This window comes from Peromyscus californicus, unplaced genomic scaffold (genome assembly GCF_007827085.1).
Source record: "Peromyscus californicus insignis strain IS unplaced genomic scaffold, ASM782708v3 Scaffold_3__1_contigs__length_106647218, whole genome shotgun sequence".
NCBI classification, from domain to species: domain Eukaryota; kingdom Metazoa; phylum Chordata; class Mammalia; order Rodentia; family Cricetidae; genus Peromyscus; species Peromyscus californicus.
The window spans coordinates 19883191-19908596 of NW_026294551.1; the positions used below are offsets into that span (position 1 = coordinate 19883191).

Sequence of the window (25406 nt, forward strand, 5' to 3'; positions counted from 1 at the left end):
TTTTTTTTTTTTTTTTCGAGACAGGGTTTCTCTGTGTAGCTTTGCGCCTTTCCTGGAACTCGCTTTGGAGACCAGGCTGGCCTCGAACTCACAGAGATCCGCCTGGCTCTGCCTCCCGAGTGCTGGGATTAAAGGCGTGCGCCACCACCGCCTGGCATGACCTAGTTTTTTTGAGGCAGGGTCATTCACTAAATCTGGAGCTCACCAGTCGATGAACTGCTTGGCCAGTGAGCCTCTCTCTACAATCCCTGTCTCCACCTCTCAATGCTGGGATTAGACTTGTATGCAGGCATGCCCAGCTTTTTATGTGGTTATTGATCCCAGCTCAGGTCCTGGTGCCTGTACAGCTTGCATTTTACCCATTTCCCAGCTCCATCATCAACTGTTTATTAAAAATCTTTGGGCCATGCAGTTGTGGCACACACCTTTAATTCCAGCACTCAGGAAGCAGAGGCAAGTGGATCTCTGTGAGTTCAAAACCAGCCTGGTCTAGAAAGTGAGTTCCAGGATAGCCAGAACTATTACACAGAGAAACTCTTACCTCAAAAACAAACAAACAAACAAACTGTCTTCCAAGACAGTAATAAAATATGGAAGTGTTTAATCAATGCTGTATCTAGTGGACGCACATACGTACGATAACATGTACACAATGTGTGTGGCCGTTTCCACCCACAGAAGAGAAAAACAGCAATAGAATAAAATAATGACTAAAATTTATCAGTGCTAAAAAAAAAAAAACACTTAGTATCTTGTGTCAGGCTGGAATGGATTAATAAAAGAAATTTACAGAATCTGCCTCTGTAGAGAGACCTTGAGTCTGCAGAGGATGATTTAGTTTGGCCCTGTCCTGACAGGTGGCCTTTTTTGGTTCCTTCCAGTATGAGCCTCTAAATCTGGGCAGTCTTTAAGTAGGAGGAGTAAGGGATTCTTGAGTGGGCTCGATGCTGCTTGTCAGACACCAGGGGGCAGCACTGACGGTAATCAAGTTGAATGCTTAGTTTGTGGGGGATGTGGAGACTTAACCGGGTCAGCTTCAGTCCTGAAGGCTAGGTAGCATAGACTCACTCCTCCCAGTCAAACTGTTCTTGCCAGGCGCCCTCCCTGTAGAAGACTGCTTGTAAGATTTCTCTTTGGCCTTCCCTCTCACTCCCTGTGTAATGCATCACTAGGGCTGTCATTACAGAGCTGACCCAGTGCCTTCTATCTCACAGGTGGTGGGTGATGTGGACACTAGCCTGCCAAGGACCCTGGACGAACTTGGCATCCACCTTACCAAGGAGGAGCTAAAGCTGAACATCCGCCCTCTGCTTAGGCTGGTCTGCAAAAAGTTCTTTGGCGAGTTCACAGGTAATAAATAGCTCAAGGCCCTTAACATTACTCTCCTCATCTGGCAGTCATGGTTCACACCTGCAGTCCTACAACTTGGCAGTTAGATCAGGAGTTCACAGGACACTCTGTGCCACATGATGCCTCAGAAAACATACAACAACAACAGCAGCCTCCTGTGTTCTCCCACAGCTTGCCTTGGAAGCTCCCCTGCAGACAGCGGAGTTGTGAGGGCGTGTGAACTAGCTACAGCAGCCTTTCCCAGCTGTTTTCTGTAGTTGTTTCTAATGTTGGAAAAAGGGATTAGACTTCCCCTATCAAGAGGGTCCTGCAGGTGAAGGAGATGGGTGGCAGGCCATGGGCTCTGGTAGGTTTACTGGAGTCAAGCAGGGAAGTGGATGCCCAGGGATGTGGAGTAGCAGGCACAGGTGAGGCCTCATGAGATGTTTGCTTTTCTCCCTCACAGTGACAGACACCTGACAGGAACAGCTGGTTTGGGCTTGTGCTTTAATAGGATGCAGTATCGTGGAGGGGAAGGCATGGTGGGGTTCACGTGATGAGCGAACCTTCTTACATCGTGGGAGCCAGGCCTTCTTACATCTTCACAGACCAGGAAACGGAGCCAGGCTGTAACTCAAAACCTGTTTCCCACTTACCTACTTCTTCCAGCTAGGCCCACCTCCTCAAGATTCTGCAGCCCCCCCAAACAGTACCCCCACCTGGAGACCAAGAGTTCAAACAGGAGCCTGTGGGAGTATTTCATAGTGTCCTAACAGGGGCTTGGATTCACCCCCTTCCGTCTGCTGAGCTACTTTCCTCTCTGTTCTGTGGAAGCCGATACCAGCGCAGCAGGAGCACTGAGCTAGCTGAGTAGAGACCTGAGCTTATTTCTGTGTGTTTGAAGCCGGGCCCTCGCTATGCAGGCCTGGCTGTCCTGGAACTCACTCTGTAGACCAGGCTGGCCTCAAACCCACAGATCCGCCTGCCTCTGCCTCCCAAGTACTGGGATCAAAGACGTGCACCACCACACATGCCAAGACCTGAGTTTTGATTCTGTGACCTGCAGCTTTCAGGGGGGACCAGGGGAGACTTCCTATTTCTTCTGTGACTGATTTTTGTCTATAAATAATGCCAGAAATGGTAGCTCAGCACCTGGTAGACTAATGCAAGATTGTCATGGGTTTGAGACCAGCATGGGCTACAAAGCACTTTCCAGGCAGCCTGAGTTACAGAGCAGGTGCTGTCTTAAGAAACAGCTGTGAAACAGGGCATGATGGTGCATGTCTAAGCCCAGTACTCGGGAGGCAGAGGCAGGCAGATCTCAGCCAAGTCTGCACAGGGACTTCCAGTCCAGCGGGTTTATAGAGTGAGAACTGATCTCAAAGTGTGAGTAATAGAGGGCCAAGGCAGAGGTCCTCAGCAACTGTTGATTCTAAGTTTGATGGGAGTTAGGTTTAAAGGTGATAATAGCTCTGGACTGGCCATCAGTCCGAAGATACTGGACACCCGTCAAAGCAGATATACTTGAAGCTAGGACTGTGGCTCATGGGTAGACATCTGGGTTTGATCTTCAGACTGAAGAAGAAAAAAGATTTTACCAATCCCAGTGTCCGAATGAGCAGTCTGTTTCGTGGCTTATTAATCTGTTAGGGAAACAGTAACTTACTGAGTAGAAACATGGCAGTGTTTCTCAAAGGGCGGGCTAATCAGCTGAGGCCTGTCCTAAGTAAACATAGGCTCAGTGTCAGTACTCAGTAAATAAATACTTGGGTTCAGTAAAAGCATGGATCTCTGTGGCCATGGATTGTTTGAGTCTCTAAACTTTTGTCAGCTGGATTTTAAGGAATTACGTCCCACTGAAATCTTCTTAAATTTCTGTGACATCAGTGTGACTCCAAAAGTGTGTGGTTTCTTCTCGTAGGAAACTGACTTCCCTAAAGTGTTAGCTTCCATGTTGAGTTCATACTTCCGTCCACTTCCCCTGTAAGAATGTGGCAGTAATGGCTTCCTCTTTTCCCTCCATAGGCTTTGTGGACATGTGTGTACAGCACATTCCATCTCCAAAAGTGGGCGCCAAACCCAAGATTGAGCATACCTACACTGGTGGCGTGGACTCTGACCTTGGCGAGGCCATGAGTGACTGTGACCCAGATGTAAGGGAACATTTTTTTTTTTTTTTCTTTTTCCTCCGTCTCCTGGCCGGGAGCATGTTTTATGGCATAGGTTTTCACTCTCCCTCAGACTGGCATTACACTCTTGGGAGCCCTCATGCCTCAGCCTCCCTTCTGCTGGGATTGCCAGCCTGTACCACCTGTCTGGCTTGGTTGTCTCATTTGTATTTTTGTTGTGTCCGAATCTCCTGTAGGCCCTTCACAGAGGGAGGGGAAACACACAGTTTGGAGTTTTTCCAGGAGTCCATATCCTCCTTCGTTTGGCCTTTCTCCTCACAGCTACTGTCGGGAGGTGCACTACCTTCAGGCTGTGTGTGGTTAGAGCTGTCCTCTGTCCCTCCGCCAGGGTCCCCTGATGTGCCACACTACTAAGATGTACAGCACGGACGATGGAGTTCAGTTCCATGCCTTTGGCCGGGTGCTGAGCGGCACCATCCACGCTGGACAGCCTGTGAAGGTGCTGGGGGAGAACTACACTCTGGAAGATGAGGAAGACTCCCAGATATGTACTGTGGGCCGCCTTTGGATCTCCGTCGCCAGGTACTGCACTCTTGACCAGAGCCTACAAGGACATATGTAGGCTTCTATCCTGGGACTGTCGCAAGGTGTTAAAAGGAATCCTAGGAAACTCAGCTCCCTGGTTGGTAAAGTGCAGAGTATGATGTCCCTCCTTGCAATCCTGAGACTGCCCTTCTTCTCCCAGCATTCTATTAGTCTGGTTCACCCGCCTAACCATAGAACAGTCAGCTTCTTTATTAAACCAGTCACAATGACATATTCACACAGTGTAAAGGACTATTCCACAACCCCCCTCCTGGCAGATCTGTGGACATCTAGTTCTTAAGGTTGCCAGGGCTGAAGGGCGACTCCTGTTGGAATGTTGGAATCTTTCCTTTTGAGTTTTGGGTGTCTGGAGTGAAGCTTTTTTGAGTAGGATTTCTATTTTTACTCTTTCTTTCCTTTTTAATGTGTATGAGTGTTTTGCCTGCATGTATGTCTGTGCACCATCTACATGCTTGGTGCCCAAGGAAGCCATAAGAGGCCTTTGAATCCCCTGGAACAGGAGTTATAGACAGTTGTGAGCCTCCATGTAGGTGCTGGGAATCAAACTTTGGTCCTGTGGAAGAGCAGCCAATGCTCTCAGCTGCTGGGTCATCTCTCCTCTTACCCACTTTTCATCTCTTCTCTGTCCCTTAACTTACTGCTTCAGCTTTCTTCCCAAAAGCTGTTGTTTCTGTACGTCCACCGTCTGTTCTTTGGCTGAGTCCCTGGAGCATCCCTGTCTGTTGAATCAGACTTAGCTTGGGCCTCTGGGCGGTTTGTCCTCAGGTAACAAGCAGAACCAGAGCAATCCTGCTGGTAATAATGTGGCTGCTATGCCTCAGCGATGGCCCCTTTCCCTTCTTCAAATCCACCCTTCTCTCTAGAAGGCAGAAGAAAATTGAAGAGCTCAGAAATGAAAGGATCTATGTTTTGGCAGTCCCTTACATTGGATAAATCTTAGGCCATAGCTATTTTTATTTTTTTATTTTTTGTTTTGTGAGACAGGGTCTCACTAATGTAGCCCTGGCTTTCCTGGAACCCACTGTGTAGACCAGGCTAGCCTCTAATGCACAGAGGTCCACCGGGCAGTGGCATTTTGCCAGGAGTCTCCACTGGGAATTAAGCTTTCCCATTACATCCTCATACACTACACGCTGCATAGCACTTGTCCTGTGAGCTTATGTGATTGTTCATCACATCTCTCCCCGCTAGAGTGGATCTGTGTTACTCACCTCTGCTCCTGGCTCTGCGCCTGGCGTGTAGCAGATGCTTGGTACATTTGTATGGAGTGAATGCTCTGATTAAGTTCTATGCCCGTTTATTGGATGTTCCTCCAGGTACCACATTGAGGTGAATCGTGTTCCTGCTGGCAACTGGGTTCTGATTGAAGGTGTCGATCAGCCGATTGTGAAGACAGCGACTATAACTGAACCCCGAGGCAATGAGGAGGTAGTGTTTCTGAAAGGGAGCACATTGAGCTAGAAGGGCACAGGGAACCGTAGCCACGTGAGCCAACAAGCTTTGAAACACAAAAGGTCCTAATCCACAGTCACTGCTACTTCTTGGCTCAGCCCTAGCATGCGTCCTCACCCTGCCACACTCTAGGAATTAGGAGACATGCTTCTTGTTCTTCCCAGTGCTGTGCCAAAATGTCTGGAGCAAATGGTCCTTTAAATTGGGCCCCAGCTGTACCATGGTTCTCGGTTGAGGAATCAAGACTTCAGCTTCTCCCTTAGGCCTGGGCCTTCTTGCCTACCCCTGAGGCCTCACTCTTGTGTGTTTTGGATCCAGGCTCAGATTTTCCGGCCCTTGAAATTCAATACCACATCTGTTATCAAGATTGCTGTGGAGCCGGTCAACCCCTCCGAGCTCCCCAAAATGCTTGACGGCCTGCGTAAGGTCAACAAGAGCTACCCGTCGCTCACCACCAAGGTATGTGCAAGGCCGGCAGCAGCGGCTGGCCAGGCCCGCCCCAGCTAGCTGCTGTGTGGCCCTGTGTGGCCCTGTGTGGCACTCAGCGGCTGTTCCTGATCTGTTGTTTCCCACAGCCTGGGGCGTGGACAGTGCCCACCTGTTACCATTTAAGGGCTAGACAACACTGGAGTGTGCGTGTTTCCTCAGGCGACTTTAGATAGACTATTCCTTAAGAGGCACCCAGTTTGAATTGGTTTTCTAGAAAAATGAGAACCAGGTGTGGTGGTGGACCCCCGCAATCCCAGCATGTGCAAGGTGGAGTCAGGAGGGTGCAGAAAGCTCAGGGTCAACCTCAGCTACACAGGGAGTCGGATGCCACTATGGGCTACAGACAGGGCTGGAGAGATGGCTCAGCGGTTGAGAGCATTGGCTGCTTATCACCATTCGTAACTCCAGTTCCAAGGGATCTGAAGCTCTTTCCGGCCCCCCCAAGTGCCAGGCATGCATGTGGTGCACACATACAAATGCAGGCAAAACACCCCCACGCATCATAACAGAAAATTAAAACAAACAAAAGTGGCTGATCTTGTACACTCTTGAACCTGCCACCATACTATTTCTGAGAGGCAGGAAGGGAGAGTTAAAGGGCTAGCTTATGTTTTTGGATATAAGGTTGGGGTTTAACCTGGATGGCCAAGGTAGGAATCAAGCCAGTGACGACATACTTAGCAGCACTGTGCTAAATGGTCCCGGTGTCTTAGGGACGGTATTGTCCTCTGCATTCTTATTTTGGGGACAGACTTTTTTTTTTTTTTTTTTTGGTTTTTCGAGACAGGGTTTCTCTGTGTAGCTTTGCGCCTGTCCTGGATCTCACTCTGTAGACCAGGCTGGCCTCGAACTCACAGAGATCCACCTGCCTCTGCCTCTCGAGTGCTGGGATTAAAGACGTGTGCCACCACCGCCTGGTGGGGACAGACTCTTACTGTGCAGTATAGGTTGACCTAGAACTAGCTATACAAATCAAATTGACCTCAGGGTGAATCTCCTGCCTCTGCCACCTGAATACTGGGGTTACAGGCATACCACCCAGCTTTTTTTCTTCCCTTTTTTGGGGGAATGTGGGGTGGGATGTAGATGGTGCTAAGGATTGAATCTAAGGTCTCAGTCATGCAGAAAAAATGCTTGACCACTGAACTAGCCCTAGCTCTCCACTGATTTGTTGTTGTTTCGAGACAGGGTTTCTTTGTGTAGCTTTTTTTTTTTTTTTTAATAATTATTTATTTAAATTTATTTCATGTACATTGTGTGAAGGTGTCAGGTCCCTGGAACTGAAGTTATAGACAGTCATGTGCTGCCATGTGAGTGCTGGGAATTGAACCCCAGTCCTCTGGAAGAGCAGTCAGTGCTCTTAACCACTGAGCCATCTCTCCAGCCCTTTCTCTCTTTTTTTTTTTTGTTTTTGTTTTTGTTTTTTGTTTTTTTTTTTTTTTTGTTTGTTTGTTTGTTTTTTTGTTTATTTATTTTTATTTTTATTTTTTTTTAGGTTTTTCGAGACAGGGTTTCTCTGTGCAGCTTTGCGCCTTTCCTGGATCTCGCTCTCTAGACCAGGCTGGCCTCGAACTCACAAAGATCCGCCTGCCTCTGCCTCCCAAGTGCTGGGATTAAAGACGTGCGCCACCACCGCCCGGCTTGTTTTTTTTTTTTTTCGAGACAGGGTTTCTCTGTGTAGCTTTGCTCCTTTCCTGGAACTCGCTTTGGAGACCAGGCTGGCCTCGAACTCAGAGATCCGCCTGGCTCTGCCTCCCAAGTGCTGGGATTAAAGGTGTGCGCCACCACCGCCCGGCTTTTTTTTTTTTTTTTAAAGATTTATTTATTTATTATGTATACAGTGTTCTGTCTGCACATATCCCTGCAGGCCAGAAGAGGGCACCAGATCTCATTATAGATGGTTGTGAGCCACCATGTGGTTGCTGGGAATTGAACTCAGGACCTTTGGAAGAACAAGCAGTGCTCTTAACCTCTGAGCCATCTCTCCAGCCCCATCTCCAGCCCTTTCTTTGTGTAGCTTTTGGAGCCTATCCTGGAGCTCACTCTATAGACCATGCTGGTCTTGAACTCACAGAGATCCACCTGCTTCTGCCTCCCAAGTGCTATGGTTAAAGGTATGCGCCACCACTGCCCAGCTCCAGTGAACTTGTTAAGGAGCTGAAACAGGCTGGGCAGTGGTGGTGCACACCTTTAATCCCAGCACTTGGGAAGCAGAAGCAGGTGGATTTCTGTGAGTTCGAGGCCAGCCTGGTCTACAGAGCAAGTTCCAGGACAGCCAGAGCAACACAGAGAAACCCTGTCTTGCACTTGAGAGGCAGAGGCAGGTGAATTTCTGTGAGTTCAGGACAGGCTCCAAAAGCTACACAGAGAAACTCTGTCTTGAAAACAAAAAAATCTGAAATGGTCACTGCTTCTGGTAACGAGTTATGATATCTTCATCTCTAGTGCCTCGATTTTTGTTTATATCTGCTATGTCCAAGACAAGAGAGTGAGGGCCATGACTGCTGGGGCTACTGTGTTTCAGGTAGAAGAATCTGGTGAGCATGTGATCCTGGGCACTGGGGAGCTCTACCTGGACTGTGTGATGCACGATCTGCGGAAGATGTACTCAGAGATCGACATCAAGGTGCCCCTTCCCTTAGCCTGGCTAGTTCCAGAGGAATGGCCTAAGTAGCCAGACCCTCAGCCCCTGGATGCCCACTGGACCCTTTTGTAGAAAGCACTTCCTGCTGCTCTTTGTCAGGAAGATTCTAGAGAATGGGTTTACCCTTTTTACTAAGTCATTTTCAGTGTCATGTGTTTAAAGTCAAGGCTCCCAAGCCAGAGTTATTCTTGTCCCTTCATTAGGAAAAGAACTACCTAATGATTGGCTCAGAGTGGGTAGTGTCATGGAAACGGGGAGCTGACTCTCAGGGCTTATCACCAAGCCTAGACCTAGCATCTTGAACCACACATGGCATGGTACTGTCTCCCAGTCAAGACATATTCTCTCCAAGGTCCTGTCCCTCTAAGACACCTCTATTCCTAGGGCTGTGGCTTAAGGATGGAGCATGTACTCACGGGTCTCTAGCACTGTTTCTGTCATACCCCCAGGGGTTATTCAGTGACTAGCAGGTATCAGAAACTTCCTTGGACCATAATTAAAGCCCTAGTTTTAGAGCCTAGTTTGAGCCCCCATTTACTCCTGACTTGAAAGTAGTTTCTCTACTCCCTAGCTCTTTGGTAGTAGTGTGGTAGTTTAGCCTACTGTTTGCAGAGCCACTGAGGGGTTTTATGCAGAGGAAGAGCAAGGGTGCTTCAGAATTCCCTAGGTAGAACTCTGTCCTTCCAACAAAACTCAATTTTACCTCGATTTTTTTCTCATTGCCTAGGTGGCTGACCCAGTTGTGACATTCTGTGAGACAGTGGTAGAAACATCCTCCCTCAAATGCTTTGCTGAAACACCCAATAAGAAGTAAGCAGGAGGTGGAGGCAAGGGGGAGCACTAGGAAACAGACATGAACAGATACAGCGATGTGTGTGTATGGGAAAAGGCCACGAAGAAACCCATTACTCTGTACACTTTTCTTGTCTTTTTAAGACAGAGGCTCACACTGCAGCTCAGGCTGACCTGGAACTCATTGTGTTTATCTCAAAAAAAAAAAAAGGTGGAGAGTACGTGGAAAGGAAGACACCCAACATCAGCCTGCACACACATACATGTAAACACACACACACAAATCCTCAAAGGAAGAGGTTAGGTGTGGTGGCAAATGCCTGCAAATCCCATCACTTGGGAGGTAGCAGTGGGAGGATCAGGAGTTCTAGGCCAGCCTCAACCATATAACAGATTTGAGGGCAGCCTGGGCCATGTGAGAGTCTTTATATAAAGGGGGGAGGGGCATGGTGGTATACACACCTTTACACAGATGTGGTAAGATCTCTCCATACAGAACTCCAGGGTCAGAGCTACATAGTGAGGCTCTGTCTCAAAACAAACAACAAAAAAAAAAAAACCAGGCATGGTGGTTTAAATCTAGGAGAATTGCTGCAAGTTCAAGGCCAGCTCCATCTATATAGTAAGTTCGAAGCCATCTGGGGCTAAATGTATGACCTTGTCTTGGGGAGAAGAAAGAAAATGATGGGAACTGGGAACGCTGTACCTGGTACTTGGAACTAACAATCTCATCCTCTCCCACACTCACTTCACCCTACCCCAACCACAGCTTTTGTAGCAGTAGAGACTTCTGAGATGGGTTGGGGCTGCTTAGATACACGACTTTACTCAAGACTGCATCCCTTTCTGCTCTGACATTCCTTCCTGAGAATTTCCTAGGTGCCACGCAGCTTTGGGAAATCTGCCCTATGTATTTAACTGTTTTTGCTTGTTTGTTTGTATTTTGGGTGTTTGTTTTGTTTTGTTTTTTTGAGACAGAGTTTCTCTGTGTAGTTTTGGTGCCTGTCCTGGATCTCGTTCTGTAGACCAGGCTGGCCTCAAACTCACAGAGATCCACCTGCCTCTGCCTCCGAGTGCTGGGATTAAAGGCGTGCACCACCGCCACCTGGCTGCTTTTTCTTTTTTAGTGGGTGCTGGAAGTGGAGCCTAGCTCCTCATACATGCTAAAAACATGCTGTCCTGCCAGGCTACACTCTCCATCCCCAGCCTTACTTTTCAAGAAAGAGCAGACAGAGGGGCTGGTGACACGGCTTAGTGGTTAAGTACTTGTTGCTCTTGCAGAGGGACCAAAGTGTTCTTTCTAGCACACACATGGTGGCTCACAGTCCCAGGCCAGGGCATCTAACACCCTGTCTGGCTCCTTTGAACACTGCACACATGTGGTGCCTGTGCATAAATGCAAGCAAAACTTCTCATACACATTTAAACACAAAACAAATGAAAGAAGACAGGGCACCCTTTGCTGCCCCCTGCCTCTAAGTCTCCCATTTCTGGAACTCTCAGAGGGCTGTGTTGTTGCCCTGCTCATCCTGTGACCCCTTCTCACTGCTTCTGTCCTTTCTGACCAGGAACAAGATCACCATGATTGCTGAGCCTCTTGAGAAGGGCCTGGCTGAGGACATAGAGAATGAAGTGGTCCAGATCACCTGGAACAGGTTAGACAGGGCGCCACTTCCAGGACTCACACTACGACTTCCTTGCCTGGTCCCTTGACGCCATCCAGCCTTCTTTGCTGTTCTGGATGTGATATGGGCAGAGTGGGTTACTATCTTCCAGAAAGGAAGGATCTATGGCCTCAGGAGCCACTTTCTCCTCTTTCCTCCAGGAAAAAGCTGGGAGAGTTCTTCCAAACAAAGTATGACTGGGATCTGCTGGCTGCCCGTTCCATCTGGGCCTTTGGTCCTGATGCTACAGGACCAAACATCCTAGTGGACGACACATTGCCCTCAGAGGTAGAGTAAACTTGTGGAAGGCTGGGAGGCCTGCAAAGTGTTCGTCCTTGATTGAAGAAACTGTAGTGTCCTCTTCCCTGTTCAAAGAGTGGCTTCTCACAGCCATACTTTTCTCCTCCTTCTGAACTCGGGGTCTGTTGTCAGCAGACTGCTAAGGAGGCCTGATATTTCTGTGCAGGTGGACAAGGCACTCCTCGGCTCAGTAAAGGACAGCATTGTTCAAGGTTTCCAGTGGGGAACTAGGGAGGGGCCGCTCTGCGATGAACGTAAGTCCACCAGCGACCTCCTGACTCTATTCCCAGGACACTTGCTCTAGCCGAATGAGGTGATGAGCTAGGGATGGGCTTCCCATCTTTGGGACCCAGTAGGAAAAGCAATTTTGCTCTTAATTCCTGAGTAGAACCTGTCTTTGGTGTGTCGAGAAGAGATACACTAGGGTAATCAGGTTGGAGTGGTTTGTGATGCTAGACTGCCTGGGACCAAATACAATTTCTAGAACATAGTCTATGTTCAGGAAACAGCTGTTCAGAACCAGCACATAAACTTGTAAGGAAGCTCCATTGTCATAGCACGGCCTGAATCAAATGCTAAGTCCGTGTTCAACTGCTGACCTGTTTGCTGCTGGCCTTGCCAATGTGATGTGATATTTGTATCATATCTTTGGGCAGCTGCACTGTGGCCTCAGTGTAGCAAGTTACCCTGCTGTTCTGCCATGTCCCTGTGACTAGCCCCAGCTCTCCCATCTCCTTTCAGTGATTCGGAATGTCAAATTTAAGATCCTGGATGCAGTGGTTGCCCAGGAACCCCTCCATCGGGGTGGAGGCCAGATCATCCCCACAGCCAGGCGGGTAGTCTACTCTGCCTTCCTCATGGTGAGTGGAGCTGTAGGGAACTGGGCAGAAAATTAAGTGGAGGACCAGGCAGAGGCCACAGAAGGATCCAGAAGGTCCGGAGACCCTTTATGTCCTCACTCTGTCTTCCTCAGACTGAGCCCTGTCTTGCTCTGTTGCAGGCCACTCCTCGTCTGATGGAGCCTTACTACTTTGTAGAGGTCCAGGCCCCTGCAGACTGTGTGTCTGCTGTTTACACAGTCCTGGCCAGGCGCAGGTGAGCAGCCTGTTGTTAGGGAGGGTACTTGAGAGCAAGAAGTCCCTTGGCTGCTGAGGGAGGGGAAGGAGGAGGTGGCCCCAGCCATTGCTCTCCTCGCCTTTCCACTCCTGAAGCCCACGAGCTTGTTTTCCACAAGGAAGTAGGAGAGAACTGAGGCAGGCCCTAGCTTTACCATAGGCAATGGCTGGGATTTCTTCTTCTTCCCCTCCCCCACTCCTGGGAGAGTTCTAAAATGAAGAAGTGATGGGGTTGTCCATAGGATCCCATCTCTTCAGTATCCTTGCCCTTTCCTCCTCTCCAGAGGTAGCTGCTCCTGTGGCTTCTGCTAAGAGCCCCAAGCCAGTCCCCTCTGCAGAGCATGTTTTATCCATCTTCTTTGATGGTGCTGGGCTAAGATACACAGAGGAGCCAGAAGACCCATTGCCCCTTGCCTTGTTGGCTGTGTACAACTAAGGCCTTAGCTTTTGTCTTTCTCTCTCAGGGGGCATGTGACTCAGGATGCACCCATCCCAGGCTCCCCTCTCTACACAATCAAAGCTTTCATCCCAGCCATCGACTCTTTCGGCTTTGAGACTGATCTCCGCACTCATACCCAGGGGCAGGCCTTTTCCCTGTCCGTCTTCCACCATTGGCAGGTGAGGAAACCTGGCCAACTTGGCCTCTCAGGTCAGCAGACTGCCCTCCTTGCCAGTTCCTCTTCTGTCCTGGATGTTTTCTAGCATCTTTCTCAGCCCTGGAGAAGATTTCTGCTTCTGGGTCTGAATCCTCCGGGAAGCTGCCTTGACTACCTGAATCTCTTTGCGTCCTAGATTGTGCCTGGTGATCCTCTGGACAAGAGCATTGTCATCCGTCCCTTGGAGCCCCAGCCAGCTCCTCACCTGGCCCGGGAGTTCATGATCAAAACCCGTCGTAGGAAGGTATGTGTTCTTTAAACCATTGCCATCCCTCACCCCCCAGGGTCTCCATGGGAGTTATGTGTGGTCTTTCTTCCTCTTGGAGGGTAGTGTACTGCTGTTTGGAAAGGTCAGTCCCTCGGGTAAGCAGACCTAGGACCCAAAGGAAACAGAGGAGCTGTCATAGTACCTTAAAGGCACAAGTTCTCAGACAGTCTTAACCAGCCTTCCTCCCCGTCAAGCACAGGTCTGGATGCCCCTATGCTCAGTTACCCCTCCTGAGGAGCTCACCCTAGTGTCTGACTCCATTCTCCACAGGGCCTGAGTGAAGATGTGAGCATCAGCAAGTTCTTCGATGATCCTATGTTGCTAGAGCTCGCCAAACAGGACGTTGTACTCAATTACCCCATGTGAGTGCCGGGGCTGGCGCTCCTGCTCCCTGCAATGCCTACGGCTCTGGACTCAAGCTGAGACCTGTGTAATTGGGCCTTCATGCTGTGAGCATCTGGGAACTGCTATGGGCCCCTCTGAACAACCCAGAAACCTCCATGCCAGTGTCCCAGTGAGGAAGGGGCATCTGGCCTCCTGGATCCTTCTATGGCCCCTGTCTGGCTCCATTCCCAAGGAACAGAGGAGCTTGGGCCCAGGGAAGAAGAACGAGAACAGGATGAAAGTGTTTAACCCCAGGGGCCTGTCTTCAGGATTTACATGGAATTTTTATTTCTTACAAGTCCATCCTTAGCCATGGTTTGTAAATGAACAGAACATTCTGACCTCTGCCTTGGTTGCTGCTTTCGTTCACCCTTACCCCAGCCTCTGCCTGTCTAATCTGAGCACTTACATTCTGGGTATGTGATTCCCATGGGCATCACTGCCTCTGCTCCCAGCTGCAGCTGCCTTCCTGACTGGGTCCCTAGGGAAGCAGCCTGTGGTGGAAGGAATGCCTGTGTCTGATTCAGTGTTCCCATGAGCCTCGGGGCCCCCTTCCCAGCCCCCACTTTCCCATTCCCATTCCAGCCTGCTTCTGGCTGGACATGAGGTGGTACAGGAATGGCTGGGACCCTGGGAACTGAGGTCTGTTTTCCTAGGAGACTGCTGCACCTTGAGTCTCTCCCCCTTGAGTTGGGGCCAGGGCCCTTTGGTCCCCACCCATTGTACTGGCCATCCTCCAGCCTCCACAGTTCTTGCTCTGCTCTGCTCTGCTCTACTCACGAGTAAGACACTTCACTTTCTTCAACATGGCTTTATTAGGCACATACAGAGACCACTGGGGAATTGGGCCATCCTGCCACCTCAGGAGTCCTCTACTTGTCAGGATCCTCTGACACCCTCTTCATATAATCTCTGTACATTGTGTACATGGCACCTGTGTGAAGAAGGAAGAGAAGTACACTAAATCCTTCCCACCCTTCCAGCTCAGTGGCTCTACCTTAGCTTTACCCTTGAGACCCAGCTTCCCTGCTCATCTGTGTGCCACAGGCCCCATCAGCTGCCAGACATCCAGGCACTTGATGTCTGTTCTGCACAAAGCACTGCTGAGTGGACTAGCCAGAGGTGGTTCTTATGCATGGGGAAACTGAGGCCCAGTGAAAGGGAGTAGCCCACAGTCATAGTTCACAAGTAGCTGCTGCTGCTTCCTGGTTCTCACCTCTGGAAAATTCATGAAGCAGGCTGTCTTCGTACTGTCCCATTGCCCAGCAACAGTGACCAATGGGGAACCCTGAAAAGGCCTCAGCATAGGGATTCATCAAGGATTTTAGTGTGGGCAGCAGGGACTTGAACTTTGAACCAGTTGACTGAGGACAGTCTGTCCCTCTTCTCCCTCTGACCCCCACCACGCTGCTTACCGAGCATGATCGCACCCACAGCACATGCCTGTGCTGCCACTCGGGTGTGAATCAGATGTATGGACAGCTTGGTGGAACCTCGAGCCTTCAGCCGGTAAATCCTGTACGCTGCTACCACCAGGCAGCCTCCTAGGCCTGTGGGCAGACAGTGGAATCACTGGGCCTGTGTCCAAGTCCAGGGTCCCTTAGCCCCTTTCTGGGCCTGCAGGTTGGAAGCTAAGCAGACTTTTTTTTTTTTCTTTTTTTCTTTTTTTTTTTGGTTTAAGTTTTTCAAGACAGGGTTTCTCCTTGTAGCCCTGGCTGTCCTGAAACTTGCTCTGTAGACCAGGCTGACCTCGAACTCACAGAGATTCTCCTGCCTCTGCCTTCCAAGTGCTAGGGTCAAAGGTGTGCACCACCACCACCCAGCAGCAGGTTATTTCGTGCATCTGAGTTTGGAATATTGAGTTTCCTCTCTGGCACTTTTTGAAGTGCCTGTGACCCTCATGATGCCCCTTCTCCATATGCAGGCAGTTTGTTGTCATGACTACACCCCCACCTGAGCTGCTCCACTCACTCCTGGGTCATACCTCTTTGTACAGGTTCTCACATTCTAGAGCCTGGAAGGGAAACCTTGGGACAATCCCAGATCCCAATGCAGACCCCATCCTGCTGTTAGCACCCCGTGTACTTTGCATCCAGTCAGCTGCCACCTCCACCCGTCAGACACCTTCATTGTATTATGAGTTTGTTCCTTGTGCAGTGGGTGGGCCGCTTGAGTTTCTGGCCATTGCCTTGTTCTTTAAAGGGACGGAGAGACATGAAGTCCCACAGACGAGGCATCCACCCCAACCCTGTTCTTCCCCAACTCACCTATAGGCACCAGTGGAGACTCCCTGGTCTTCCTTAGAAACTTCTCAGACAGGTTGTCCTCACCCTCAGGTGGCACCCACCAGCCCTTGTTGGCAGACATGATCCCGGGTCCAGATGTTAGCCGCTGTGTGCCTAGGCTTCAGCCCAGCCCTAGAAGGAGGTAGTCCACAATAAGGATTCTGATTGTTAGTCTCCAGGGGAAAGGAGGATTACCTGCTAGGACCTTACCATGCCCAGCACAGCCTGCACTTGAGAAGATGCCCCTCTGGGTGTTCTCTGTCCAGTGTTTGGGCTGCTGGTGGCTACTTTCATGTCCTCCTCAACATCTGATCTACCTCCTCTCCACTTCATCTGACTTCACTGTTCTGCTTCCTGCTTCCTGCTCCCTGCTCCCTATCTGCATCCCGATGGGTGTGATCCTCTGGCCAAGAAAAACAGCTGGAAACCCCAGAGTAGACTGGAGCAGTCCTTGAATCTTGGGGCCCCTTCAGTCTTGGATCTGTTGACAGTTGCTCCTAAGGGAGCAACAGTGCAAGAGCTGACTCTAGGGAGCCCAAGCTCTTCCCAGCAGATGCAACACTGGTTAACTAAGCCACTGGGCCAGATGTCAAGGATGGGACACTGACGTATTTTACACCTCAAAACTAAAGGAACAAATTCTGGTCCTCAAACTGTTCACCAACCTATTGCTACCTCATCCTGATCTCCTTGTAAACTCCTAAAAAATGTCTGCTCTGATCATAGCTGAAGTCCCAGTTCTCAGAGGAGGGGTTCAACCAGTAGGCTGCCCTCTGAATCCAACCACAGGACAGACTGCCTGAGCCAGCTCTTCCTGGTAGCCCCTGAGTCTCCAGCATGCCCGTGCTTACCCTAAGAGATAGATGGCTAGAATGTGGAGGACAAACAGCCAGACCAGTGCTCAGTGTCTGCTGCTTTGAATCAGCCCAAAGCCGACGCCAGAGTTGTCACTATGGGGTCAGGGAAGCAGTGTCTTTGAAGTCGTGAAAGCGGGGAGGAGAGAACAGGGCATCAGTCTTACACACACACACACACCATCTGCTGAGCTCCAGATGCAGCAAAGTGAGGTTAGGCCTGATGTGAGCCCGTATGCACACGTGTGAACGCTGCTGTGGAGAACTGAAGAAGCAACAGTGGACGAGGCTCCTGGGTCCTGCCCCAGGGTGGATTGTTTCAAATATTCGTACAAGCAATGTGAAGTAAGACTTCAGTTGTAGGATTTTTCTAGTCTTAGCCTTGGTCTCCTTTAGAACCAAGCCTGTAACCTCAGCTAGTTAGGAGACTGAGGCAAGGATTGCACACTCAAAGCCAGTCTGGGCTACAGAGTTGAGTTCATGACTAGCCCAGACAACTTAGTGAGACTTTGTCTCAAGACAGGAAATAGGTGTGTTGGTGCACACCTTAATACCAGCTCTCAGGAGGCAGAAGCAAGTGAACTGCTGTGAGTTCCATGCCAGCCAGGGCAACATGGACCCTGTATCAAAAAAGTAAAACAGAAGGGCAGTAGTAGCTAGCACACATCTTTAATCCTAGCACTCAGGAGGCAGAGGCAAGCTGATCTCTGTGAGTTCGGGCCCAGCCTGGTCTACAGAGTGAGATCCAGGACAGGCACCAAAAACTACACACACAAACCCTGTCTCGAAAAACCAAAAAAAAAAAAAAAAAAAAGAGTAGAACTTAGAGTTTGAGTAGAACTTAGAGTATAGCTCAGTAGTAAATACTTGTTTGCCAAGTGGGAAGCCCTAGGTTCAGCTCCAGTTGTGAGGGACTGGGGGATCAAGGAGTCTTTTTGTTGTTGTCCAAGACAGGGTCTCACTATATAGCCTTGGCTGGCGTGGGACTCAATGTATACCGGGGTGGTCTCCAACTCAGATTCACCTGCCTCTGCCTCCCAAGTGCTGGGATCAAAAACAGTGCCACCACACCCAGCCAGAGTCAAGGACTTTTCTCAGGAGTGTGGAACAGCTGGAGTGATGCTCACTCTGGTCTCATGGCAGTCACCTGACTTGACATGAGTATGACTCTGTCTATACAAGGTAAACAAACGTGTCTCAGACCTGTCACAGAGGAAGGAACTCAGCTTCCGAGACATCAAATTCCTTGTCCAAAGATACACAGCTAGTAAATAGTGGTGTCATGGTCTCTCGTCCCATAGCTGGCTGCCTCCAGGGGGCTGGCTAATCTGAAACCCTTTCTTGATGGTCCATCCTGGCATCCCTGACTACAAAGAAGCAGCTGTTTTTAAGCCCACTGGGGACAGGTCAGGACGCACTGTGGAGGGTCCCCCTCCCTCCCAGGCCTTCCTTCCTTCCGTACATCACTCTCGGCCTCTGTGCCTGCAAGCTTTTGTGTGTTCCCCAGAGGAGTCTTTCCAGCACTGGACATGTGTCCAGCAGCTGATGTCCCTCTTTTCTCTCCCTGACACTCACTGCTCTATGAACAGGCTCAAGGTCACAGCAAATCCCCAGGGTCTTCACATATCCCCCGTGTCCATGAGAACGCTCCTCTCAGTCATTCACACACTTCTGTGCTGCCTCTCCATGTCCCCATGCTGGCCTGAGTCCTCAAGAGATGCGTGGTATACTCTTCCCCTCATGTAGGAAATGCCTGGATAAGACAAGACGGATCATCATCAAATTCTAATCTTTTTAAAAACGGGGACAAAGGGCTAGAGACATGGCTCATTGGTTAAGATAACTTGCTTTTGCAGAAAACCCACATGGCGGTTCACAACTGCCTGTAACTCCAGTTCCAGGGGCCCCTGTACCTCCTGACCTCCGCAGACACAAGGTTTATATGTGGTGCACAGACAAACACGTAGCCCCTCACATACACATGTACCTAAAAATAAATTATTTGCTGGAGAGTGGTCAAGATTTTGAGTTTGGATCTCAGCAACCATGTCTGGTAGCTGAAGACTGCCTGAAACTCCAACTCTGGGAGATCCAATGCCACTGGCATACACTCATTTATATACATATGTGCACACACATACAACTAAAAAAATTTTTAAGTGGTCTTACTATGGCACCCTAGCTGGCCTTGAACTCAGAGTGCTCCAACTGCCTCTGCTGAATTAAAGTTCTAGAATTAAAGGCATGTACCAGCACACTGCTGTGACCTTAAAAATCAATACTATTATGTGAGTGAGTATGTGATGCATGTGTGCGAGCACGTACATGCCATGGCACATATGTGGTGGCCAGAGAATCTCTCCCTCCAGCTTTTACATGGGTTCTGGGGATCAAACTCTGCCAGGCTTGGTGACAAGCACGTTTACCCACTGAGTCTTATCTTTTTTTTTTTTTTTTTTTTTTTTTTTTTTGAGTCATATCTTAAAAGGAGTTTTGGTTGGTTGGTTGGGTTTTTTTGTTTGTTTTTTGTTTTTTGGAGACAGGGTTTCTCTATGTAGCTTTGTGCCTTTCCTGGAACTCACTCTGTAGCCCAGGCTGGCCTGGAACTCACAGAGATTCACCTGCCTCTGCCTCCTGAGTGCTGGGATTAAAGGCGTGTGCCACCACCCACCTGGCTTGAGTTTTGGGGTTTTGAGACAGGATGTCACTATGTAGCCCAGGCTGGCCTGGAATTTGTCATGTAGATCAGGTTGGCCTTGAACTCGGAGATCTCTCTCTGTCTTCCTGAGTGCTGGGATTAAAGTGTGAACTACAAAGCCAGCTAATGAAAGGAGATATTTAGTTTAGAGTTCCGCTCCACCAATACCTGGGATACCTGACATCAACTTCTGGCCTCTACATACACCTGTGCACAGTGGCAAGTGTGCAACCACACACATTCTAACACACACATGCACACAGTGGCAAGTGTGCACCCACACACACTAACACACACATGCACACAGTGGCAAGTGTGCACCCACACATTCTAACACACATGCACAAGCAGAAGGGCTGCTCCTTTTGCAATTGAACTACTGAAACAATGGACTCGAAAGAATTAAGATTTCTCAGGAGTCCCACGGTGGAGGAAGGGAAAGTCTAAAGCCCTGGTCTGGATAGAGGAGGAACTTACCGGTGGAAGAGATGTTATCCAGTCGGACAGCATGTCTTGAAGGACAGACATGAGCTAAACAAGGAGGAATGACATGCTGGACCACCACACCTTCACCAGGACCAATGCAGCCTTCTTCCCCTCCATCCAGACTAGAGGTTCATTTCAATGCACAAACATGGCTGTAGGGGTCACTGGACGGACCACTTTATAGTCCCTTTTCTCAGCATGACCATGTTGAGTAAATTTCCTTTCTCATCTTTTCTCTATTCCTCTCTTGTTTGTTTTTAGATGGGGTCTCACTGGCCTGGAACTTGCTGTTAGACCAGGCTGGCCTCAGATCCACAGATCTGCCTGCCTCTGCCTCTCCAGTGCTGGTATTAAAGGCGTGTGCCACCATGCCTAGCCATTATTCATCTCTTTAATAGGCATAGCAGAGCAAATGGCTGAAGCTAGCTTGTTGGGGCTTCAGGAGCCCAGGCTGTTAGCCAAAAAACTCTGAGACAGAGACTATTACTATTCCCATTTCACAGATTAAAAACTGAGGGTCTGAGCCAGGCATGGTGGTACACACCTTTTTTTTTTTTTTTTTTTTTTTTTTTGGTTTTTCGAGACAGGGTTTCTCTGTGTAGCTTTGCGCCTTTCCTGGTACTCGCTTTGGAGACCAGGCTGGCCTCGAACTCACAGAAATCCGCCTGCCTCTGCCTCCCGAGTGCTGGGATTAAAGGCGTGCGCCACCACCGCCCGGCGGTGGTACACACCTTTAACCCCAGCATTTGGGAGGCAGAGGCAGGCAGATCTTAGAGTTCAAGGCCAGCTGGTCTTCAGACAGCCAAGGCTATATAGAGAAACCTTGTCTCGAAAAACCAAAAAAAGAAAAGAAAAACTGAGGCTCCGTTGAATGACTTATGCAAAGTCACAGTATGAAATAGAGAAAACCAAACTTGTAACCATCCCTCACATCAAATTTCACTGCCCAGGACTAACTTCAGTATACTGCAGGAGAAGTCTTGAGATGGAAGAAATGAAGTTGCCTTTTTATTTCAAAAACCTGTGAGAAGGGCTATGAAACAGCTTTTGAACAGCACTTGTCTAGCATCCAAGGCCCTGGGTTTGGTCCCCAGCACTAAAGAAAGGGTTAGGGGACCTGAGGACATACAGTAAAACTTCAACTAACAAGTTTCTGTAGTGTCCTGTTTTAGTAAACAGATAAGATAAAATTATGACAGCATCATTCTTGTTAATATGCCAAGTGTTTAATAATTGTTTCCATGTAAGCATTTCTATATTAGTAATTTGCTTACTGAACCTTCTTTTTCTTCCAAATCAGGTCATATTAATAAAATCTGGGGCTGGAGAGATGGCTCAGAGGTTAAGAGCATCGACTGCTCTTCCAGAGGTCCTGAGTTCAATTCCCAGCACCCACATGGTGGCTCACAACCATCTGTAATGAAATCTGGTGCCCTCTTTTGTATACATAATAAATAAATCTTTAAAAAAAATTAAGAAAAAATAAAATCTGCCTTAGAGGGGCCTAAATGAAATATACAGACAGACTCAGTGTACAGGTCACTGTCTATAGGCCGGCATCGGATGCAGAATCAACCTGCCCATATACTACATGGATCACTCTGAATATTTTGTTAAGCCCCTTGATCTGAGACTCCACCCTCCTCTGTGGAAACAGCCTCCATCCAGAGGTTAGCACTTCTGGGGCACTGCTGTTCCTCTTCCTCCAGGATGAGCAAGTGTCAGGAAAAGGGTCGAAGACTGAAAAGTTCCTGACAACAGATGGGAAGGTTGTCACGGGCTGTGTGAACCCCCCTGTCCCATTCACACTGTTGGGCTACCTCTTCCTAACTGGAAGCTTCCTGGGTGTTGTTCCTGTTATGTTCAAGTGGAGCTGGTTGTGGGGAGGGGGTGATGTCTTGAAACTCTGCACATAATCTAAGGCACGGCTGGGCTATATATAGCCCAAGAGAGTTGAGTGGCCGCACAGGGCAAGGGAGCGACATGAAGCTTCTGCCTTGAGCTAATGAGAGCTGTGAGTGAGGGGAAGATGAGAATGGACTAGACAAGGAACGGGATGGAACAGGAAAGAACAGAATAGAAGAGCCGAGGGGGCATCTTAGGAGAAAAAACCCAAACATTTAGGTCATAGAGAAGTACCTGGGATTTGAGAAGCAAAAAGCAGAGATAAGGACTGGGGGTGGTGATGCACACCCTTAATCCCGGCACTTAGGAGGCAGAGGCAGGCGGATCTCTGTGAGTCGGAGGCTAGCCTGGTCTATATGATGAGACCCTGTCTCTAACAAAACAAAACAAGTTCTAGGTCAGCTTAGGGCAACAGAGTGAGACCTGCCTTAACATTAAAAGGAAAAAGGGAAGGAAGGAAGGAAGGAAGGAAGAAAGGAAGGAAGGTAGGTAGGAAAGATAAAAGTAACAGAACCAGGCGGTGGTGGTGCATGCCGTTAATCCCAGCACTCGGGAGGTAGAGGCAGGCAGATCTCTGTGAGTTTGAGGCCAGCCTGGGCTACAGAATGAGTTCCAGGACAGGCTCCAAAGCTACAAAGAGAAACCCTGTCTCAAAAAAACTTAAAAAAAAAAAAGTAATAGAAAGCTGGGCCATTGAAGTCTCCAGATGAAGCCTGCAGGTGCAGGGGGTCCTTGGGAAGTGGCTGGGCCTGGGAAGCTGTAATACCCCATCCCCTTTTAGAAACTGGAACAAGGTTCTAAGGCCCTTGCAGCATCTGTCCAAGGACATCCCCAAGAGCCACAGGCATGGAGCCAGGAAAGTGCCTTTGATATGTTCCAGAGGAGACTGTTCACATTTGAAACAGAGTGTACGGGGCCATGGGTAGAGCTGGGCACGGTGGTATGGACCTGTAGTCTCAGGAACTGAGACAGGATCATTTGAGGCAGCATAGCGAGTGTGTGGATAATGGTGACGGAGACAGATCTGGCTGTAGTAATGCTCCTGTTACAGAATCCTGTTTGTGAAGGAACAGCTCTGGCCTGTAGAACATCCTGGCAGAGACTCTTGACTCAGACAGGAAATGGGTGCACCAGAAGCTGAAATCTTTTGCTAAGGTCCCTGTGTTGGGTGTTTTTGGAATTCCCATATCTATCTCCCAGCTTCCTCTAAAATACTCTGTAGGCGGGATGATACCCAAGATCCTCAAAAGCCTAAAAGCATTGGGCACCTTACATATTACATTTAATCCTTCGTACTGGTCTAGCAGGTATGAGTCACACTGGTTAAAAAAAAAAAAACAAAAAAACAAGAAACAGGCTGGAGAGATGGCTTAGTGACTAAGAGCACTGGCTGCTCTTCCAGAGGTCCTGGGTTGGATTTCTAGCAGCCACTTGATGGCTCACAAATGTTGCAACTCTAGTTCCAGGGGATCTGATCCCCTCTTCTGGCCTCCTCGGGCGATATATGCATGTGGCTTACAGAGATACATGCAGGCAAAACACTTATACACATAAAATACAAATAATTTTTTTTAATTTATTTATTATATATATCCCTGCAGGCCAGAAGAGGGCACCAGATCTCATTACAGATGGTTGTGAGCCACCATGTGGTTTCTGGGAATTGAACTCAGGACCTTTGGAAGAGCAAGCAGTGCTCTTAACCTCTGAGCCATCTCTCCAGCCCCAAATAATTTTTTTTTAAGTTTTAAAAAACACCAGGCAGTGGTGACACACACCTTTAATCCCAGCACTCAGGAGGCAGATGCAGGAGGATCTCTGTGAGTTTGAGGCCAGACTGGTCTACAAAGTGAGTTCCAGGACAGCCAAGACTACACAGAGAAACCCTGCCTCAATGTCTCAAAAAACTAAAAAAGAAAAGGAGAAGGAGGAGGAGAAGAAAGAGAAGGAGAAGGAGGAGGAGGAAATGGCTCAGCAGCTAAAAGTCCTTGCTATGCAAGCCTGATAAACTGAGCCTGGATCTCTAGAACCTCACGGCACAATTCTGCAATTTCAACACTCCTGTGGAGCCATGAGACAGGCTAACCCTGGAAACTCGAGAGCCAGGTAGCCTGGAGTTCACAGCATAGCAGCAGACAAGAAAGACCCTGCCTCAAACAAGATAGAAAGTGAGGGCAGACACCTGATATTCTCTCTCTCTCTCTCTCTCTCTCTCTCTCTCTCTCTATCTATCTCTTCTCTCTTCTCTCTCCCCCCCCCCCATGCACAAACGGCTTGGGGTGTAGCTCAAGGGTGGAGGGTGTGCCCAACACCTAACAGGCACAGATTCCTTGGTTCTTCAATCCCCAGCAGCAGGAGGAAGAGAGAGGCTTCTGGGATGCCACTTACCTCTAACCCCGGAGTTTAGGAGGTGGACGTAGGACAATCAGAAATTCAAGGTCTTCATTGGCTACCAGGTGAGCTCAGGGCCAGAGTGGGCTCCATGAGAACTTCTTTTTTTCTTTTCTTTTCTTTTTTTATTTTATTTTATGTGTATGAATGAGTGATTGCATGTATGTGTAACACGTGCATGCCTGGTGCCCTTGGAGGCCAGAAGAAGACATTATATCTCTCTAATAATGAGCTGCCATGTGGGTGTTGGGAACCAAGCTGGGATTCTCTCCTAGAATAGCAAGTGCTTTCAACTGATGAGCTATCTTCCCAGCCCCTGAGGACTTTTTGGAGCCTGTCCTGGAACTTGCTCTGTAGCCCAGGCTGGCCTCAAACTCGTAGAGATGGACCCGCTTCTGCCCCCCCCACCCCAGGTGCTGGGATTAAAGGCATGCACTACCACTGCCTGGCTGAGAACTTATTGTTTTTCATGAAAAAAAAACTTTTAAATTATTATTAGGTGCTGGTGAAATGGTTTGGCAGTTACAAGCAATTTTTTAAAATTATTTTATTATATGTATGGGTGTTTTGCTTGTATTATGTCTGTGCACTGAGTACCTGCCTGATGCCATGGAGGCCAGAGAGAGCATTTGGTCCCCTGCGACTAGAGTTAGAGGGTTGTGAAGCACCAGGTGGGTGCTGGAAATCAGTCTGGAGTAATTGGAAGAGCAGCCGGTGCTCTCAAGTGAAGAGCCATCTCCATCCCTGAGAATCTATCTTTAAAAAGCCAAAGGTTGGGAGCTGGAAACAAGAGTGCACACAGCTAACAGGGTAGCCTACTAGACCCAGGCCTTCCAGGCATTCAGGGACTTTACCCAAGGTTGGGGCAGGCCTGGGTCAGAGCTCTGTGTTCCGGGTCTGTCCAGAGTCTGTCTGGCCTGTGACACCAGGACAGGTGTCTTTAGGTCCTGCCCAGCTAA

The 25406-nt window shown here is 48.9% G+C and overlaps 2 protein-coding genes across 6 annotated transcripts in view; one reads left to right on the forward strand and one right to left on the reverse strand.

Annotated features, from left to right (window-relative positions):
• The window catches only part of Eftud2 (elongation factor Tu GTP binding domain containing 2), a 46507-nt gene extending 32334 nt beyond the window's left edge, over positions 1 to 14173 (forward strand). For all 3 annotated transcript variants that reach the window (XM_052756169.1, XM_052756170.1, XM_052756172.1), the window contains 15 exons: positions 1215 to 1350; positions 3355 to 3482; positions 3847 to 4040; positions 5381 to 5492; positions 5835 to 5975; positions 8530 to 8631; positions 9377 to 9459; positions 11010 to 11096; positions 11267 to 11393; positions 11572 to 11659; positions 12147 to 12265; positions 12406 to 12500; positions 12985 to 13138; positions 13313 to 13420; positions 13715 to 14173. In XM_052756169.1, coding sequence (XP_052612129.1) covers positions 1215 to 1350; positions 3355 to 3482; positions 3847 to 4040; positions 5381 to 5492; positions 5835 to 5975; positions 8530 to 8631; positions 9377 to 9459; positions 11010 to 11096; positions 11267 to 11393; positions 11572 to 11659; positions 12147 to 12265; positions 12406 to 12500; positions 12985 to 13138; positions 13313 to 13420; positions 13715 to 13810 — 1770 coding nt within the window. In that variant the 3' untranslated portion in view covers positions 13811 to 14173. The remainder of the gene's footprint in view (positions 1 to 1214; positions 1351 to 3354; positions 3483 to 3846; positions 4041 to 5380; positions 5493 to 5834; positions 5976 to 8529; positions 8632 to 9376; positions 9460 to 11009; positions 11097 to 11266; positions 11394 to 11571; positions 11660 to 12146; positions 12266 to 12405; positions 12501 to 12984; positions 13139 to 13312; positions 13421 to 13714) is intronic.
• Positions 14174 to 14619: 446 nt separating this feature from the next.
• Higd1b (HIG1 hypoxia inducible domain family member 1B) lies at positions 14620 to 17095 on the reverse strand. 3 transcript variants are annotated; one of them, XM_052756177.1, is made up of 5 exons: positions 16965 to 17095; positions 16096 to 16245; positions 15244 to 15378; positions 15045 to 15116; positions 14620 to 14762 (listed from the first exon to the last, which is right to left on the reverse strand). In XM_052756177.1, exons 2-5 carry the CDS (start codon positions 16193 to 16195, stop codon positions 14701 to 14703), a joined length of 369 nt encoding a protein of 122 aa, XP_052612137.1. In that variant the 5' UTR covers positions 16196 to 16245; positions 16965 to 17095; the 3' UTR covers positions 14620 to 14700. The 3 variants fall into 3 exon arrangements, with proteins under 3 accessions (XP_052612137.1, XP_052612136.1, XP_052612138.1); XM_052756176.1 differs by lacking the exon at positions 16965 to 17095 and adding an exon at positions 16324 to 16889; XM_052756178.1 differs by lacking the exons at positions 15045 to 15116; positions 16965 to 17095 and adding an exon at positions 16324 to 16688.
• Positions 17096 to 25406: the final 8311 nt, after the last annotated feature.